The sequence below is a fragment of the Cherax quadricarinatus genome, chromosome 41, assembly GCF_038502225.1.
Source record: "Cherax quadricarinatus isolate ZL_2023a chromosome 41, ASM3850222v1, whole genome shotgun sequence".
In the NCBI taxonomy this organism is placed as follows: domain Eukaryota; kingdom Metazoa; phylum Arthropoda; class Malacostraca; order Decapoda; family Parastacidae; genus Cherax; species Cherax quadricarinatus.
The window spans coordinates 11,992,362-12,010,507 of NC_091332.1; the positions used below are offsets into that span (position 1 = coordinate 11,992,362).

General features: G+C 39.3%; 1 protein-coding gene across 1 annotated transcript in view; it reads right to left on the reverse strand.

Moving 5' to 3' along the window:
- Positions 1–18,146, reverse strand: part of LOC128695969 (uncharacterized) — a 45,564-nt gene that overhangs the window by 2,169 nt on the left and 25,249 nt on the right. Inside the window, exons 2-9 of the mRNA XM_053786953.2 lie at positions 14,435–15,146; positions 12,451–12,560; positions 9,965–10,020; positions 9,460–9,601; positions 7,710–7,713; positions 6,167–6,757; positions 1,351–1,507; positions 379–498 (exon numbers count right to left, since the gene is read on the reverse strand). Coding sequence (XP_053642928.2) covers positions 379–498; positions 1,351–1,507; positions 6,167–6,757; positions 7,710–7,713; positions 9,460–9,601; positions 9,965–10,020; positions 12,451–12,560; positions 14,435–15,146 — 1,892 coding nt within the window. The remainder of the gene's footprint in view (positions 1–378; positions 499–1,350; positions 1,508–6,166; positions 6,758–7,709; positions 7,714–9,459; positions 9,602–9,964; positions 10,021–12,450; positions 12,561–14,434; positions 15,147–18,146) is intronic.

Consider the following 18,146-nt stretch of genomic DNA (forward strand, 5'->3'; position numbering starts at 1 on the left):
GAGAAGCCCAGGAGCCTTGCCTTGTCCAGTCTAGCAACTATGGTGGTATGAAGGCAGTCACTAATATTCATGAGCAATTGCTGATCTATCATTGGAACAAATGGTTTATAGCAGACAGTTACCCCTTAAGAAAGGTCTCTTGATGCCAGTGAGGGGATCCTGATCCAAAGAATTGGACCTGACCTTTTTGTTGGATTGAACCTATTTCCTCCCATTCCCCCAGGTTCTGTATGACACCTACAGTTTAGTGCTCCTTCCCATGAATGTGATAAGAATAGTAGGTTCATCAGTACATTTTCCTACAATGAGGATGATCCTACTAACAAAACATAGATACGTCTCAAGACTTCAAAGGGATTAGGATAGGAAAACGCCCACCTGTCGTAGCAACAGGTCTGAGAGGCCAGAGATGCTGAGGTGACACGAGATCTAATGCAGTGATGGGCACCACGGTGGTACACGTCTATCCGCTCCTTCTCTCCGCTCACTCCCACCCATCTGTAACAGTGCAGGTTATGGATGAAACACTGATAAACTAATGCTAGTACAGATGATAATATTAGCATTACTGGCAGTAAAAGGAAGTTACAGGATTGACAGAGCTTAGTAGCAATGTGAATATTTTATAATCTTGCATATTTTTAGCAGAACAAATAGACAAGAAAGTTTCAAGTGTAATGAAAATGATGATCCTGTTGCTTATAACTGTTTGTAATAACAATAAGTATATTAATAGGGTAATCATACTTGGCAGTGTATATTGAGGGTTTGATATTCCTAAACTGGAAAAAAAAGGTGGGACATTGTTATTTTTGTATATGTCAGGGAAATTCTGATATGGGTTATTGTCATACAGTATGATTACTCATTCAGTGGTGCAATTTGCTCTCTGAACAGGAGCACAGCAAGAAGAAAATGCTGGTAATGCAGTGCTCTAGTTGGTGGTGCCAACTAATATAGATGCAAAAGTATTAACTCTTGATCCAAATGCAAATCTGTGCAGTGCAACTGCTGTGAGTCATTTATTATTTGTCATGGAAAATTACTTGACAGGGGTCTTTGCCATGAGATGGCCCAGTCCTATGGTGGAGAACAACAAAACAGTAGGTTTATATGAAAACATGCTGTATAGCCCTTGTGGCTTAGCGCTTCTTTTTGATTATAATAATAATAATAATATGAAAACATGTGAAAGTAGGATAGCCTAAGGGCAGGTCATGGTAAAAGTGACCCTTGGATTACTAACTGTGGTCAGAGTGCAGTACATTTTTGAGAATGTTCCTAAATTGGATAACATACAGTGGGTAGGGGTTGGAGGGGTGTAGGGTGAGAGAAATGTGAGGGACTTACCTAAAGTAGATGTGGTGGGTAGGGTCATAGAGGTGGTGGTGGTAGGGTAAGTCAGCAGGGTACAGGCAGGGGCAAGAGGGTAGTGACTTCAGGTTAGCCAGTTCTTGCAGGACTTCCTCCACTCTGCAGGTGGACCAAGCCGTGCACGGGTCCACTTCTGAGGGCAGTAATGACCAGATCGAAGTAGGAGTGGTGGTACCTAAAAGCAGCTAAATCCATGTGCATATATAATATGGTCATAGAGTGCCTGGGGAATGAGAGGTGATAGGAAACGAGAGGAACAGGTTTTATCAGAGGAAGGTGATGTTAGTTCCAATTTTTTTGCAACAAGAGCCCTTCACCAGTTTCAAGACCCCCTTGAAGGGAATAATAGTAGTAGCTAGTGTGACGACGGTGATAAGAGTTTGTGGTGTTGACTATTTACATTAATAGCAATAAGAGTAACAGTACAATGTGATAAGATTAAGATAAAGGTTTATTTCTTTGTAAAAATTACAATGTGTAATTACAATTTTGGTTTGCTAAGTACAAAGAAAGCCATTATCATGCTGGGGCATTTCGGGCAGACTAATCCTAATACATAGTAACTACTTAAAACTAGACATAATAGTACACAGTAACTACTTAAAACTAGACAAGATAGTATTGGTTAACTATATTACAATTTTATATAATCTTAATACTAATGCGAGGTAGACAAGGTGGAGGTTTTAAGAATAATAATCCTGAAGTTGCACATAATAAAAACAATATTACAGATAATGGTTCAGGCAATAATATTCCATGGACTGGCAGATGTTTAAAAGTCTAGAGGTCACATACTATAACCAATTAGCATTTGTTTTGGTTGAATTGGTTAGTATGTATTGAGAGATAAGATGATTTTTTAGCAGTCCTAAATTTATAAGTAGTCAGGGATCCTTTACCAGTTCTGGTAGTGAGTTCCAGACCTTCGGGTCCTGTATGTGCATAGTGTTTTTGCATAGTGTGAGACTGACACGAGGGATGTTGAAGAGTACCTTATGCCTTGTATTGTGACTGTGTTCTGTTGTAACTGTCAAGTAGTTTAAGTGGACGGTTTATAGTGGATTTTAATGTTCTGTATATGTAGTAGGCACAATAATATGAGTATATGTCTCATATATTTAGCAAGTTCAGGCTTTTGAAAAGTGGTGGGGTGTGTTGTCTATCACAGGAGCTGGTAATCATCCACACAGCAGCTTTTTGTGGGGTTATTAAAGATTTAAGGTGATTGGCTGTGGCTGATCCCTGGGCACAAATACCATAGGTAAGGTAAGGATAAATTGAAGAGTGGTATAGGGTAAGGAGTGTCGTTTGCTGTACATATTATCGTATCTTGGAAAGGATGCCTACTGATTTGGAAATTTTCTTGGATATGTGTTGGATGTGGGAATGAAATTTAAGATTACGGTCAAGGAGAAGACCTAGAAATTTACCCGCAGTATATCTTGATATAGGGGAACCATTTATCGATATATCAAGTTGGATATTTAAGGCTCTGTTGCCAAACAGAATGAAGTATGTTTTGTCTATGTTGAGTGAGTGAGTTGGTCATCATCCAAATATATATTTTTAGCAGCTCGTTGTTTACAGTGTTTCTAAGTACAGCTGGGTTCGAATGGGAGTAGACATAAGTAGTGTTATCTGCGAATAGAACTGGTTTAAGGAGTTGGGTTGCATTGGGGAGATCATTGATGTAGATGTGGTTAATTTTTGTGATTGTTATACCATTAATAATAGCACAAACTGCAATAATAGTATGGCAAAAACACAGCAGTAAGCCAACAAAGTAGGTCACATTAAAAAATATTAATGCCTAACTAATTTCCAAAACTTTCTAATGTATATTCTATACATCGCTGAGACTACTTGGCAATTTATCTTGCTTACCTATAACTTTATTGTCAAATAAACATCGAAATCCTTTATCAATAATATTTTTTTTTCGAAATCAAATCTATTATTCATTCTGCCTTGATTCGATTTTTTAAACACTTTAGAAGAATAAGTCACAAATGTGTCTGAAACAAATAACTTGTCCTTAAATTGTAAAGAAGAAATTAGACGAGTTTTGGTTACTCGCATATGAATGGTCCAGATGGTAGGGAAGCATCGTCCAGTTTTAACTGCTAAATTGTTGACTTGTGATTATTCCCGCCAGCATACTCCACCAATTTTCAAGTCTGAATCTGCTCACCATTAAGAACATCCATACTTATTCATGTGCCTACTACATACACAGAACAATACACGCAAATATAAACCCTCCACTCAAACTTCTCCTCACCAACCTTAACAGGACACATGACCACAACACAAGACACAGATCTCATTTTGATATACAGTATACTTCGTGTCCATATCACACTGTGTAAGAACTCTACGCACATAAAGGGCCCTAAAATATGGAATTCATTACCAGAAGATATTAAAGTAACCCAGTCTGAAAATCAGTTTAAGACTCTTCTCAAAAGCCACTTAATCACCCTAGACTAAACACTAAATACTCAGTACACACATACTCACTTATGTACTCCCACATCATAACTTCAACAATCACTTTGAACCTTTTATCCATTGTTGACAGGAATATAACTGAACCATTATTTTCACAAAAAGCATTTTAGACTATATGAATATATCCTTTGTCTTATACAAATTTAATTCACTTATAATTAATAATATACTGTTCAACTATGAAATAATTACTATCCTACTGTACAACTATGATATAATCCTTAAGTGTTAAGTAGTCTGTAAGCCAATAATGTTAAGTTGGCCCATAATACCTAGGCATAATAGAGGCTCTCTTTGCATTGTAACCCACTATTGTATATATAAAATCTCAATGTACTGTTTGCAAAGACATAAAATAAATAAATAGATAAATGTTGAAGCATTAATGAGGGTCACCCAAATCTTTGAGCATAACATTTGCAAATTGATTTTACTTCATTCACAATGTTCTGTTTTCTGTCTGCTAGAAATACCTTGATCCTCTTTATTATTTTGCCTATAATGCCATATAAGAATATATGTGTCAACGAATGATCTCTGCAGTAACCTATGACACTGAGCTTGACTCTATCATCATTTCTGATTCTATGTCATCATTGAAGGCTCTTGACTCATATAATGACTCCAACAACATGCTCATTGGAGAAGCCAGGTATAGATACTCAAAAATTAGAGACAAAGGAATAAATGTACAATTGCTATGGATCCCATCACACATTGGATTACTCCTTCATGATAAAGTTGGTATGTTAGCCAAGAAGAGTACCCAGAAGGAGAATGTAGAATATAACTTTGGTACAACTGTGTCTAACATTAGGAATAATATTAGGAGAGAAGTAAATAATGAAAATGATTGTTATAGGAATGCAGTTAGAAGCCTGAGTAGATCTATAACCCACTATGATAACATGAACGTAGATAAGTATGTTTATGGAGCAACTTGCAATGTGAACACTGACTGACTGATGTTGTAGTGGCCAGACTTAGGCTTGGTTACAAGTACTTCTGGCAGTTTGGGAGACACACAGTTGATGATTAAACTAAATGTAAATTATGTGATCAGGCATATGGTCACTCTCTTGAACACTATGTGCTTAATTGTCCATTTATTGAGGAATACAGAGACAGACAGTATAATAACCTATGTGACATGTCAAGGTATTTCCTAAATTTGCTTGTAACAGATAAGTGAACTATATATATGTAGATATAAATCCATATGTATTTCTGTTAACCCTTTGGGGCCTAGTTCCTGGGCCTTTTGTGTATCCATATGCTCTCGCTCTACCGTCCACAGGATGGATATGGGGTGCACAATAAACTAGCCACTTCGGTGGCAAAATCAAAATCTAATCTGCAGTAGTCCTATTGGCCCATGCTAAAAATAAATACTTTCAGCACTCAGTTTATACGTTTCCTTCATCCATTTCTGTTGTCTATTTTTATACTAAAGTAATATCGCCCCTACCTAATTCTACATCTTTCCAGAGTGCGAAGCTGTATAGCCCTTGTGGCTTAGCGCTTCTTTTTTGATTATAATAATAATGTCCAGAGTGAGAAATTAGTCTTCATCATATGTTCATAGGAAAGGTTTCTGATACATGACATCAGTTTTCTCATCCTTCTCTGTATATTTTACAGCGCACTTAGCGTATAAGTCAACCCCTAAAATTTAGAGGTGTTAATTCAACTTTTGGCCTATATTCACTCGATAGGTCGATCCCCCTTAAATAAAAAAGGCAGCACCACTTCCATCAGACTGTCAAGCCATTCAGAAGAGGTAAGTGGAAATTTATTCAGTATGATTTAACGGGAATAAAAATTCCACAGTTTTACACGTACATACATACTTGAACTTCAACTTTCCACCATCGTCGAATTAAGAGGCACCTTTTTGAACGTTGAAGATATCCCCCTAAGGGTTTTGAAAGTTACCCGAGTTATTTCAGGATGCAGGGAATGAGTTCAACAACTTTGATCATGAGACACCTGCAAATGCCAATTGTTCCATTAATCTGATTCTTGTTACTGTATACAAATGTTAAGTTTATTCAAGTACAGGTACACAAATAGTTACATAAATTATCATAAATAACAGCATATGTGTAGATTGGAAGCTGATTGGATAAGGTATTCTCGAGTTATGGCTCAAATACACTAAGAAGTTACTACTAATTAAGTATTCCCCTTTGGGGATACCTAAGCATGGGCCAGTAGGCCTGCTGCAGTGTTTTTTCTTTCTTATGTTCTAATTAGTAGCAAGGAGATTAACACTTACCAGCAGCCGAGTGATGGGTTGTGTGGTCAGGCTGTAATTCATCTGTGCTGAGGATCTGCTCTAGTGCCTCAGCCAACCCCAACACTAGGTCCTGTGTCGAACCTGTCTGCCTCTCCTCTCCCCTGGCTCTTCCTTCTTTGCCTTTTCTTTTTTTTTCGTCTCTTATTTTCCCTTTTCTTCCTACTTGTCTTCTGCCTTCTTCGCTATTATCTCTCCTTGTGTTTATAGACGTTTCATTCCATTTGTTACTGTCTTCGATTTGTTTTCCTCGGTTCTTCCCTTTTGTAATTTCTCCCTGGTCTTTCTTTTTTTCAAGCTTTCTCTTCTTTTTTTTCCGTTGCCTTCTACTGCTATGTCTCATGTAGTCACCATGGTGTCGGGACCTTTCGCCATCCAGTCTAGAGTCCTTACTGTGGTAATGGGATCTTTTAGTACCCGGTTTCATGTCCTTAACATGGTGTTGGGACCATGCAACACCAGCTCTTGTGCCCTCACCAAGGTGTTGGGACTGTACACTTCCTTGATTTCGAGGCCATTCCGTCTTTACAGGATCCCACTCCTCCACATCCTGTGATAAAATCAAGTATTTTTCTCCATTATATCCATTGATTTAAAATAATATCAATGAAAGAACAGAGATTGTGATGAACAAGTTATAAACGTGTTCTAAAAATGAAAATGGAATAAAAGTAAAAAGTGCAACAAGAATTTATTATTAGGAAGAGAGCATTCTCTTGCAAACTCAGTTGATAAGATGACAGCCAGAATCAAAATGAGAGATGGTAGGATAAGATAAGATTTTGTTCTAATTTTTAACCCCAGGATAACCCAAGAAAGTCAGTGCGTCATCGAGGGCTATCTGTCCTATTTTCACTGGGGTTCTTTTAATCTTGTTCCCCAGGATGTGGCCCACACCAGTCGACTACCATCCAGGGACCTACCTGCTTGCTAGGTGAACGGAGACAGCAAGTGTAAGGAAACACGCCCAATAAAAGGGTTCTAAAAAGCAAGATGGCCACCTACTTGTATACCCATCAGTTGCACAACCCAGGGCAGCATGGGTTTAGAGTAGGTCGCTCCTGCCTCTCACAACTACTGGACCACTATGACATGGTCTTAGATGCTCTGGAGGACAAACAAAATGCGGATGTAGTATACAAAGACTTTGCGAAAGTCTTCGACAAGTGCGATCATGGTGTAACAGCAGCACACAAAATGCGTGATAAGTGAATAACAGGAAAAGTGGGTAGATGGGTCTATAACTTCCTAACAAATAGAACACAAAGAGTAATAGTAAACAGAGTAAAATTAGTGGCGGCTACAGTGGAAAGCTCTGTTCCACAAGGTACAGTACTCGCTCCCATCCCATCCCATCCTCTGACATATATCGAGACGTAAGCCGTGTCCTTTGCTGATGATACCCGAATATACATGACAGTGAAATCCATCGAACACTGTGCAAATCTTCAAGCGGACATCAACCAAGTCTTTAAATGGGCCACAGAAAACAATATGAAGTGCAATGAAGACAGATTTCAATTACTTTCCTATGGAAAACTCGAGGAAATAAAAACTGAATCGAAGTATAAAACAAATTCCAACTACACAATAGAGCGAAAAACTAATGTGAAGGACCTGGGAGTGATAATGTCAGAGAATCTAGCTTTCAAAGATCACAACACTGTATCTACCACATCTGCTAGGAAAATGATAGGACGAATAATGAGAACCTTCAAAACTAAGAGATGCCAAGTCCATGATTATTCTCTTCAAATCGCTTGTTCTCTCTAGGCTGGAATACTGCTGTATACTAACGGCCCTTTTCAAGGCAGGAGAAATTGCAAGCCTTGAGAATATACAGAATTTTCACTGCACGTATAAGTACGACAAACCACCTAAATTACTAGGAATGGTTGAAATCCTTTGATTTGTACTCCACGTAAAGCAGACGAGAAAGATGCATGTTAATATACACTTTGAAAATCCTAGAGGTACTAGTCCCAAATTTGCACACGAAAATCACTCCCTACGAAAGCAAAAGACTCAGCAAAAAATGCAACATCCCCCCAATAAAAAGCAGGGGTGCCACGAGTATACCTGGAGTTTACCTGGAGAGAGTTTCGGGGGTCAACGCCCCCGCGGCCCGGTCTGTGGCCAGGCCTCATGGTGGATGAGAACCTGATCAACCAGGCTGTTACTGCTGGCTGCACGCAATCCAACATACGAGCCACAGCTCGGCTGGTCAGGTACCGACTTTAGGTGCTTGTCCAGTGCCTGCTTAAAGACAGCCAGGGGTCTATTGGTAATCTCCCTTATGTATGCTGGGAGGTGGTTGAACAGTTTCGGGCCCCTGACACTTACTGTATTGTCTCTTAACGTGCTAGTGACACCCCTGCTTTTCATTGGGGGGATGTTGCATCGTCTGCCGAGTCTTTTGCTTTCGTTGTGAGTGATTTTCGTGTGCAAGTTCGGTACTAGTCCCTCTAGGATTTTCCAAGAGACAACACAATAAGTGTCAGGGCTTCCCAACATAGATAAGTGGGATTACCAATAGACCCCCTCTGGCTGTCTTCGAGGAGATGAACAGCCACCTAAAATCAATACCTGACCAGCCAGGCTGTGGTTTGTACGTCGGTTTACGTGCGACCAGCAGTAACAGCCTGGTTGATCAAGCTTGATCCACAGCGAGGCCGAGCCGTGGGAGCCTTTACCCCGAAACCCTAATCCAGGTATACCCGGCAGGGACTGAACCATGGATACTCGGTGTGTGTGAGAGCGTTGCCTACTAGGCCACGAGAGGCCATCATAAATGAACAAATTTTAATGCCGGATTCATGAAGTAGAGAAAAAAGACTGTGATCCTCTTTGGCATGGATGGACAAGGCATGAAAGGTATAGAGAGGACAATAAGGTTATAGGGACTTCCTTTTTGATATAACTAGTACAGCATATGAATCTCCCTTAAAAAAAAATTAGAAACAAATGCATAATACTAAAGGAAAGATTAGCAAAGGACCGACCGCACAGTTCTTACACAGAGAAATCAGCAATAACCTATAATGTAATATTCCCAAAGGGATACCATACATTTTAGAGAAAAAATAGGTCAGAGAAGTGGAATTTCAAGTAGGAACAATAACAAATATCAAACCTAATGTAATAACAGCAGCAATATATCCCCTTTCCCCAGGGATAAATAATAATAACAATTTCCAGAAATGCATAGTCATTTGAAATATGTTGTCAGCTTCATTAATGGTCTTTCCCAAGTAACATTTAAACAATTGACTTACCTGAGAATCTACTCCCCAGTTATGTGGATTCTTCTTGATACATGTACTTATGTCCTCTCCTGTAAGACAACGGTTACTTAATATATAATCTTGCATCATGGCTCTCTTGTGTAATTTGGCAGTACATCTTTTTCCAATAGCCCTAAATATAAAATTCAAATTTAGTTTGACTAACTAAACTAACCATTGTTCCTGCAGTTATGTTTCATAACTACTCAAACCTACACACTACAATCTTTAAAACTAGTATTGCTGTAATACTCTTTTTTTTCATCAAGACTGTTTACTCATCTGTAAGAATTTATTTTAATGTTAACCTTAGGGAAGAGAATGCCATCCTCCAGACTTTTGCGTGGGTAGAAACTTTTTTGTGATTTTGATATTGTTAATTATTCACTCCCTTAACGCTATGTAAAATGCTACCTGGGATTTCCCATTCCAATGAGCGTTCATGTCTGAGAGCAAAATAAAGTCTATTCTTCCCTCGCCAGGAAGTTGGACCTACCCGAAGAGCTGCTGCTCATTTGTAGGCTGTTGATTCCGCCGAATCAGTCGGCTGATCTTTATTAACAAATGTAAAATAGGCATTAGAATGGAAACATCCTTGTGGTACCGTGGTTATTACATGGCCACCTGACATTTATTAAAGTATTTTTGTGACTTGAGAGTCTTGCCTTGTAGGGCTTTATTGGAAGAAGGTGGAGTAGAGAAGATGAAATTTCAAATATTGCAGCAGTTTTATGCTCCTCCAAAGGCTACATGTAACTAGTAAAACCATTCCATTAAACTATTTCGACCACCATCAAAAGCTCAGTGGCCATTAAACGACCGGAGGAAACTGTTTTCTACTAGTCACTAGACCAGAACTTGTGTTGCATCTCTCCTGCAATGTAAGGCAACGGTAGTAATTGACTGTTCATGCAGACACTAGTACAATATTTCCCGAAATACCACCACTCCACTCAGATTTATAAGGACAAAGTTTACGGCATTTCCATATTAGCCCACAAAAGCCCTCCTGTTGGTCCACACTACCATTGCAGTTTGTCATAAGGTCTAAAGACTCCAAGCATACATCCTTTATTTCATAATCACTATCAGGTACTCAACTCTTACACTTCTACTTTCCCCCCCAAAAAAGACCTTTTTTTTGGGGGGGGGGGAACTGACTCCTTACACTAATTCATACACATTCTTGTCCACATTCGTGTCCATCCAATCCCACAAGTCTTTTCAGCCCCATTTTCGTTTTAGTGGCGGAGGTTCACGTATCCTCACCCTCTAGACCCACCTCACAATCTTGCCGATGTTGCTAGATAATTTTTAATTAACTTCTTTTTTGGAGCGGATTTTATTGTGACTTCTGACTTGTGGGGGCTTTTAAGTGCACTTTTACATTTAATATTCCAATACGTGAGCTGTAACCTATATAAAGAGCCTCTAACTCGTACTCATTCACTAGTCCTGCTTCTTGACGGACCTTACCTAACCTAACCTAACCTCGTACTCATTCAGGTATGATCATTCAAGTTACCTCTCTACTATCACTGTTGCCCAGCGCTGTATAGCCCTTGTGGTTTAGCCCTTCTTTTTTATTATAATAATAATAATACTATCACTGTTAAATGAGAACTGATAAATAATCTTCATGATAACGATCCTTAATCTACAGAGAACCTAAGGCTTGCTGTTTCCTTTAGGACATAGAAAAACGTATGTGGCCCAAATACTTACTGCAAAACTACCTATACAACAGACTTGGTCGAGCCTACACAACACGAACTGCTGGTTCGAATAAAACGAATCATCTTCAGTCCATTAAAATTCGCCAAATAAAAAGTGAACAGTCTGCTAGTAAGTTTTAGGTACAGGTACACATCAATACAGTTACACAAATTATCATACATATGTAACAAATATTTAGAGATCTTTTTGAAGTGTTTATATTGCACCCTATCTGTGGAGAAATTTTCTCCAGGAGGGGGGTATCAGCCCCTTCAGCCCCTTTCAGCCCTTTCAGCCCTGAGGGGCCCAGCCCTCTCAGAAGGGGCAAGCGTCTTGTTTACTGATACAGTGAGTAATTGATCGCAGATGCAGTACGAGTATACGACGTGGTCAAGCGACCACTGCTCCTTGCAGTCCAGTGTTTACCTGGAGAGAGTTCCGGGGGTCAACGCCCCCGCGGCCCGGTCTGTGACCAGGCCTCCTGGTGGATCAGAGCCTGATCAACCAGGCTGTTGCTGCTGGCTGCACGCAAACCAACGTACGAGCCACAGCCCGGCTGATCAGGAACTGACTTTAGGTGCTATATATATATATATATATATATATATATATATATATATATATATATATATATATATATATATATATATATATATATATATATATGTACGTCGTGCCGAATAAGGCAAACGAAAATTTGTGTCTGCAATATTTCGCAAAAATCATTTTGAACCTAATGAAAAAATATATATTTCATTGTGTTTGTTTATTATTAAATTATTGTAAACTTATCTAAAATATATTTAGTTGGATTACGCTAAATTAAATTGGGCTTGTTATAATAAGATTAGGTAAGTTTTCTAAGGTTCTTTCGATACAAAATTATCAATTTTTACTCAAAAATAAATGAAAAAAATATATCTTTGAAGGTATAAGAGAAAATTTTAGAAAGGACTTAATTTTAAATGCGTTCTTGGTAATTGACTAGTTTCACCTATTCGGCACATTATATATATATATATATATATATATATATATATATATATATATATATATATATATATATATATATATATATATATATATATATATATATATATATATATATATATATGCAGACAACACTCGCAGACAGGCGATCTTAACAATGCAAGATCATGCATGTGTAGCGACTGCTACGGCCTACAGGATGAGTTGGGTACATACTAAAATAACCACTAAACGTAATCAACTAATCTACCAGTCTTACACTTGTGGTGTACTTACTGTGGTTTGGGTGGTAGTGGGTGTGGCGATGGTGGTAGTTGTGATGGTGGTGGTTGATGCTACATCTGTATCTTTCCTGGATTTGTCTTCGTTCACACCAGACACCATTCCTGCAGATTTTTTTTAATTAATTAATCCTTTAGAGAGCTAAATATTTATTAAGTTTGGTAATCATTCCATGTTCACGATAACTGTAAAACTCTAACTAGCACAGTCACCATCACCATAACACATCTGTGAGGCACAGACAAGTTCCCCATGTAGTGGGCCAATAGGAGACACCTACATGACTGCATACTGCAGGGAGGTGCAGATGGCAGAGGCCGCTGTGTCCAGCTTCTGTCAGCTCTCCAGGCTCAACAACAAGCTCAACTACTGTGTCCTCTACAACTGTCTCCCACTTTAGTCTTTAGTCACCCACAACAATCACTCTCACTTTATTCAAAACTCCCTAAACATTCACTTAACTTCTCCCAAATTATCTCTTATCTACACTCCTCTTGCCCTTTTACCCAGTTACTTCTCACATCCCACATAATTATTGAATTTAAACACCCCTTCCATTCCATAGTTGAAAATTTCTATCATCACTGCCTCTTAAGCTCTAGTCCTCTCAGATACACCCGATTTAATCTCATTTACTCTTCGTAACATTCTCTCATCTCTTATAGTTTTATTGTACTTAGTACTAGGACATTCAGCTTCCTTTATTTCAAATATTAACAATCAATTTTTTTTCTTTTTATCTGTTCTACACTCACGCACATTTAAACAGTCCAAGTTTATAATTTCCGTCTTAGTCTGTTTTAGTAATTGATACAGATGTGGTTACTAGTTCCTTGTTTCTGGCATTTTAGTCGCCTGCGATATGTAATGCTCACGGAGGTATTAGCCCTTAAGAAAACACTACCAGAGCAAGAACTATTAAGAAATTCAAATGAGTGTGTACACACATACACATGTTGTACATAATACATGTACATTCACATGCATATAGTCAAATGTATATTGGATGTTAGTATTAGCTGCAAGATTTACCTGTCATCTTACGTGTTCATGAGACAGAAAAAACAGGAATCCTGCCTGTGTAGAACATTTAAATGAAGCCCTAAACCTGCCAGAGAAATGGTAAGTAATCAAGTTTAATGCAGGGATATAAATGTTATGTTGCTATACCGGCTAGTTTACTGTGCAGTCCATGCTCATCCTGTGAGTGGTAGCGCAAGAAAAAACAGGATTACAGTCACAATGGATCTCTAGGGATATGAACTATGGAAGGTTGATCCAATTCGTTGGGTAAACCATCACAAGGCATTCTCTTGAGGGGTGTAGATCCGGAAACAGGGATTAACAATTACTTCATGCATCCCCCTCAGGATGCATGACTTAACACTGTACTAGCCACAGTCCTTTCCATAATGGGCTAAACTTCGCCTCACAAATTCCTATATTGTCACACATACGAAGTGTTGACACAACAGGTTCCAGCACATTAGTCATAAATCCATGGTACTGAAACATCATCTGGTTCCAACGAAGAAAATAATCTTAGTTAAGGTTATTATAAGTATGCCGTGGAATTACAGATAATTTTGTCTTCTCAGTGTTCGAGATTTTTTCAAGGGAGGAGCTGCTGCCTTGATGATGACGAAGGGCTGCCTTGATGCTGTGAAGGACTGTCTTGATGCTGGTAAAGGACTCATGATCGTAGGATTTGGAATTATCCTCCCTTTTCTCGGATCAAACTTGCTTACATCCCATTCCCCAGATGTATGATCCCTACGGGCTAAGCGCTGTCTTATATAAATAATAATAATAATAATAATAATAATAATAATAATAATAATAATAATAATAATAATAATTGTAAATTAGTGCAACTAATTTATATATTTTTTAACAAACTAGTCAACTTTGTTATATTTATTTGCATATCTGGCAGCATGTTTCTCTACCGACACCTTTTGATAACTAGAAAACATACCTTGAGTCTTATTTTTTTGCTGATAATTCTGGTGCCCTGAGATGTGCTCGTCCGACGATGAGATCTGGTCGTCCCACGTTGAGGGGGCTTGGTCGTTCCAAGTTGAGGAGCTCTGGTCGTCCCACGGTGAGGAGCTCTGGTCACCTACACCACTTCCATCAACAACATGGATGCTAACTCTTATATCTGGGTTGTACTGAAGCCACTTTAAACTCTCGCTGTTGACAATTTCCAGTGGAATGAGAAAATGGTTTGAATTCTCTCTTGGAAGTCGAAACACTTCGCTTGAACCGTCTCTTCGACTCAGCCTTGGTGGTGTTGAAGATTTGACTTCTTGCACCAGGAAGTGTTTATTGCTTCCAGTCAGTAATTTCACCAGTTCTGATTTTTTGACTTCCGGAGGAGTGATAGAGTGAAATGAAATTGTGGTACGAGGTTGTGGAGCTCGAGATTTTGCTGTTGGTGTTCGAAGTGCTGTGGACTGGGAGTATTCAGACTGGTGACGCTGTCGTTTTGAGCCTCCACTGTTGAACTGTTTTGTTCTCTTTCTCTTCCTACCCTTCTGTTTTCTTCTCTTCTTCTTCTTTCCCTTATTCCTTCTTCTTTTCCCTCCGTGAAGCTTAAATGTTTTTAAGAACCTCTTCGCCCTGTTTGACGTAGAGGATAAAACCGTCACTATCCTCTCAGTCCCTTGGCCTCGTCCTTCTGTAACCTGAGGCATAGAGCAAAAATATAATAATAACAACAACGATAATAACAGCAACAAAACAACAATGATAATAACAGCAGCAACGACAACAGTAATAATAGCAACAATAATAATACTAGCAACAATAACAAGTACATAGCAGTAGGTAAATACACAGAAATTAGTTTAAATGCTGTGGGTCGCATCTTGGGTTAAGACCTAAAACCAGGATCCAATAAAAAAAAAACACACTGCTTGGCTTTCTTGTTGTATCCTGGGTTACCAAGTCTCCGGGGTTATTAATCTTCTTCTTCTTCTTCTTCTTCTTCTTCTTCTTCTTCTTCTTCTTCTTCTTCTTCTTCTTCTTCTTCTTCTTCCTCTTCTTCTATACGTTTAGGTTACGTACGGTTTGTCAGAAAACAGGATATTTCCTGATGCGGGTCTTAGTCATGTGATGGCTTGTAGCTGGAGCTTTTGGGCATCTGACGGAGACTTTCTGCTGGCTTACCGGTCCATCCCTTTAAAAATTTTGGTTATTGTTATAATCACTGAGTTCTATCTATTCTAATATAGAAATGTGTTATTATATCTGTTAAAGCTGGATGCCGTCAACATCATTTATTATTCACAAAGAAAGAGAAAGTGTGTATAAAGACACTCAATGTAGAGAGAGAGAGTGTGTGTGATCACTAAACCATCTCCACCTGGTAATAGAATCATCACATCTCGGGGTGCCTGAGCTGATCAAACATAGGGATTAACCCAGTACAAACAATACCCTCTCAAATCTTATTACTGGCATACCTGTGATCGGTTTCCAACTTTAGCGGTAGTCGTTTAGCGGTAGGGCCTGGGGCCAGCCTTTTGTGGCAGATTACTGACGACCTGACTGTCCGATCTCGGACTGCGATTAGCGGACGGATGATGAAGCCTCCATTACTGTTTTCTTCTTCTCCTCGTCTTCCTCCTTCTTCTTCTTCCTCTTCTTCTTCTTCTTCTTCTTCTTCTTCTTCTTATTATTATTATTATTATTATTATTATTATTAGTAGTAGTAGTAGTAGTAGTAGTAGTAGCAGCAGTAGTAGTAGTAGTAGTAGTAGTAGTAGTAGTAGTGGTAGTAGTTGTAGTAGTAGTAGTAGTAGTAGTAATAGTAGTAGTAGTAGCAGTAGTAGTAGTAGTAGTAGTAGTACTGTAGTAGTCGTAGTAGTATTATATATTTGCATAGTTTTAGTGTTAGTGTAGCACAGGGGTAATAAGGCAGGCATAATGTTTTGAACGTCCTCGAATGTTTCTCATCAAAAAATTCAAGACACGTCAATGCCAGCCAGCATCGTTACCTGGAATATACCTGGAGGGTGTTCCGGGGGATCAACGCCCCTGCGGCCCTGTCCATGTCCAGGGCCTGATAAACCAGTGTTGTAAGAGTTCTTGGATGAGTGACGGTGGAAGGAAACATCATCCAAGTAGACTCTTATGGAGGCATATATTCGGTCCGCTTGTCCGTCTACTAGTCTGGTCAGTGGAAGTGAGAGGGAGGCCTATGTGTGGGGGGAGTCACGTAACGTCAGGCAAATAAAGGAGCCTAACTATAAATGGTATTAGAATAAATATATATACTACACAACTACTGTCTGTTGACACCAGGCGGTTACTTCCGGTACTGACCAACCGGGCTATTGGTGATCTTATTGATAATCCCCTTTATGTATACTGGGAGGCAGTTGAACAGTCTTAGGCTCCTGACACTTACTATGTTATCTCCTAGTGTACTCATGGTACCCTTGCTTTTCACTGGGGATGTTGCATAACCTACCCAGTAGGGAGTGATTTCCTTGTGCAGATTTGGGACTAGTCCTAGGATTTTCCAGGTGCAAATTATGATGTAGCTTTCTCGCCTGCATTCAAAGGAATACAGGTCAAAGAACTTCAGACGTTCCCATTAATTACAGTGCTTTATTGTGTCAGGGGCCAAGATTGTTCAACTGCCTCCCAGCATCCATAAGGGAGATTACCAATAGACCCCTGACTGTCTTTAAGAAGGCTCTGGACAGGAACCTAAAGTCAGTACCTGATCAGCCGGGCTGTGGTTCGTACTTCGGTTTACGTGCGGCTAACAGTAACAGCCTGGTTCATCAGGCCCTGATCCACCATGAGGCCTGGTCACAGACCGAGCCGCGGGGGCGTTGACCCCCGAAACCCTCTCCAGGTATACGTACAGTGAAAGTTCTCTGTATATTATCCTGATCTGGAATTTCGCCTGCCTTGAAAGGGATCGTTAGTATACAGCAATACTCTAGCCTAGAGAGAACAAGTGATTTAAAGAGAATAATTACTGGCTTGGCATCCCTTGTTTTGAAGATTCTCATTATCCATCCTATCATTTTCCTAGCAGATGTGATAGAGATGGTATTGTGATCTTTGAAAGTGAGATTTTCTACATTATCCCTCCCAAGTCCTTTACATTAAATTTTCGGTTGATTGTGTGGTTAGAATTTATTTTATACTCCGATCCAGTTTTTATTTCAAGTTTTTCGTATCGGAGTGATTGAAATTTGTCCTCCATGTGTAATATTTTATGTAAACTCCATCATAAGATATTTGCAGTTATTATCATAGTCACAATGGAGCGATAAAACCGTATGGGTCACACATCACCTGGGGAATGGGTGGCATTCAGGTTTGATCCTAGGTATCCCCCTGGAGGGGTCAGGGGGAAACCTTCATGCGCGCAAGAAGACAAGCCAGAAAATATTTAACGTTTCGTAAGTTTGCTTTATTAAGGCTAAAGTTTATGACAGTTTACAGTAGAGGAGGTGGGCAGGCAGGCAGCTGTCTTCAGAGGCAGTATGCAGGGCGCTCATCGTGGCTGTTAATACCTCCGGTAATAACAGTGTTTGTACCATGAAGAACTGGTAAAGTAAGCCACGTGCGGAAAAGACGAACCTAAAATATTTGTGGACTGAGACTCGCTTCAAAAGGGAATTGAATCTTTCTCCGTAATCGGCTCGTGAAAGTGTAGGCGA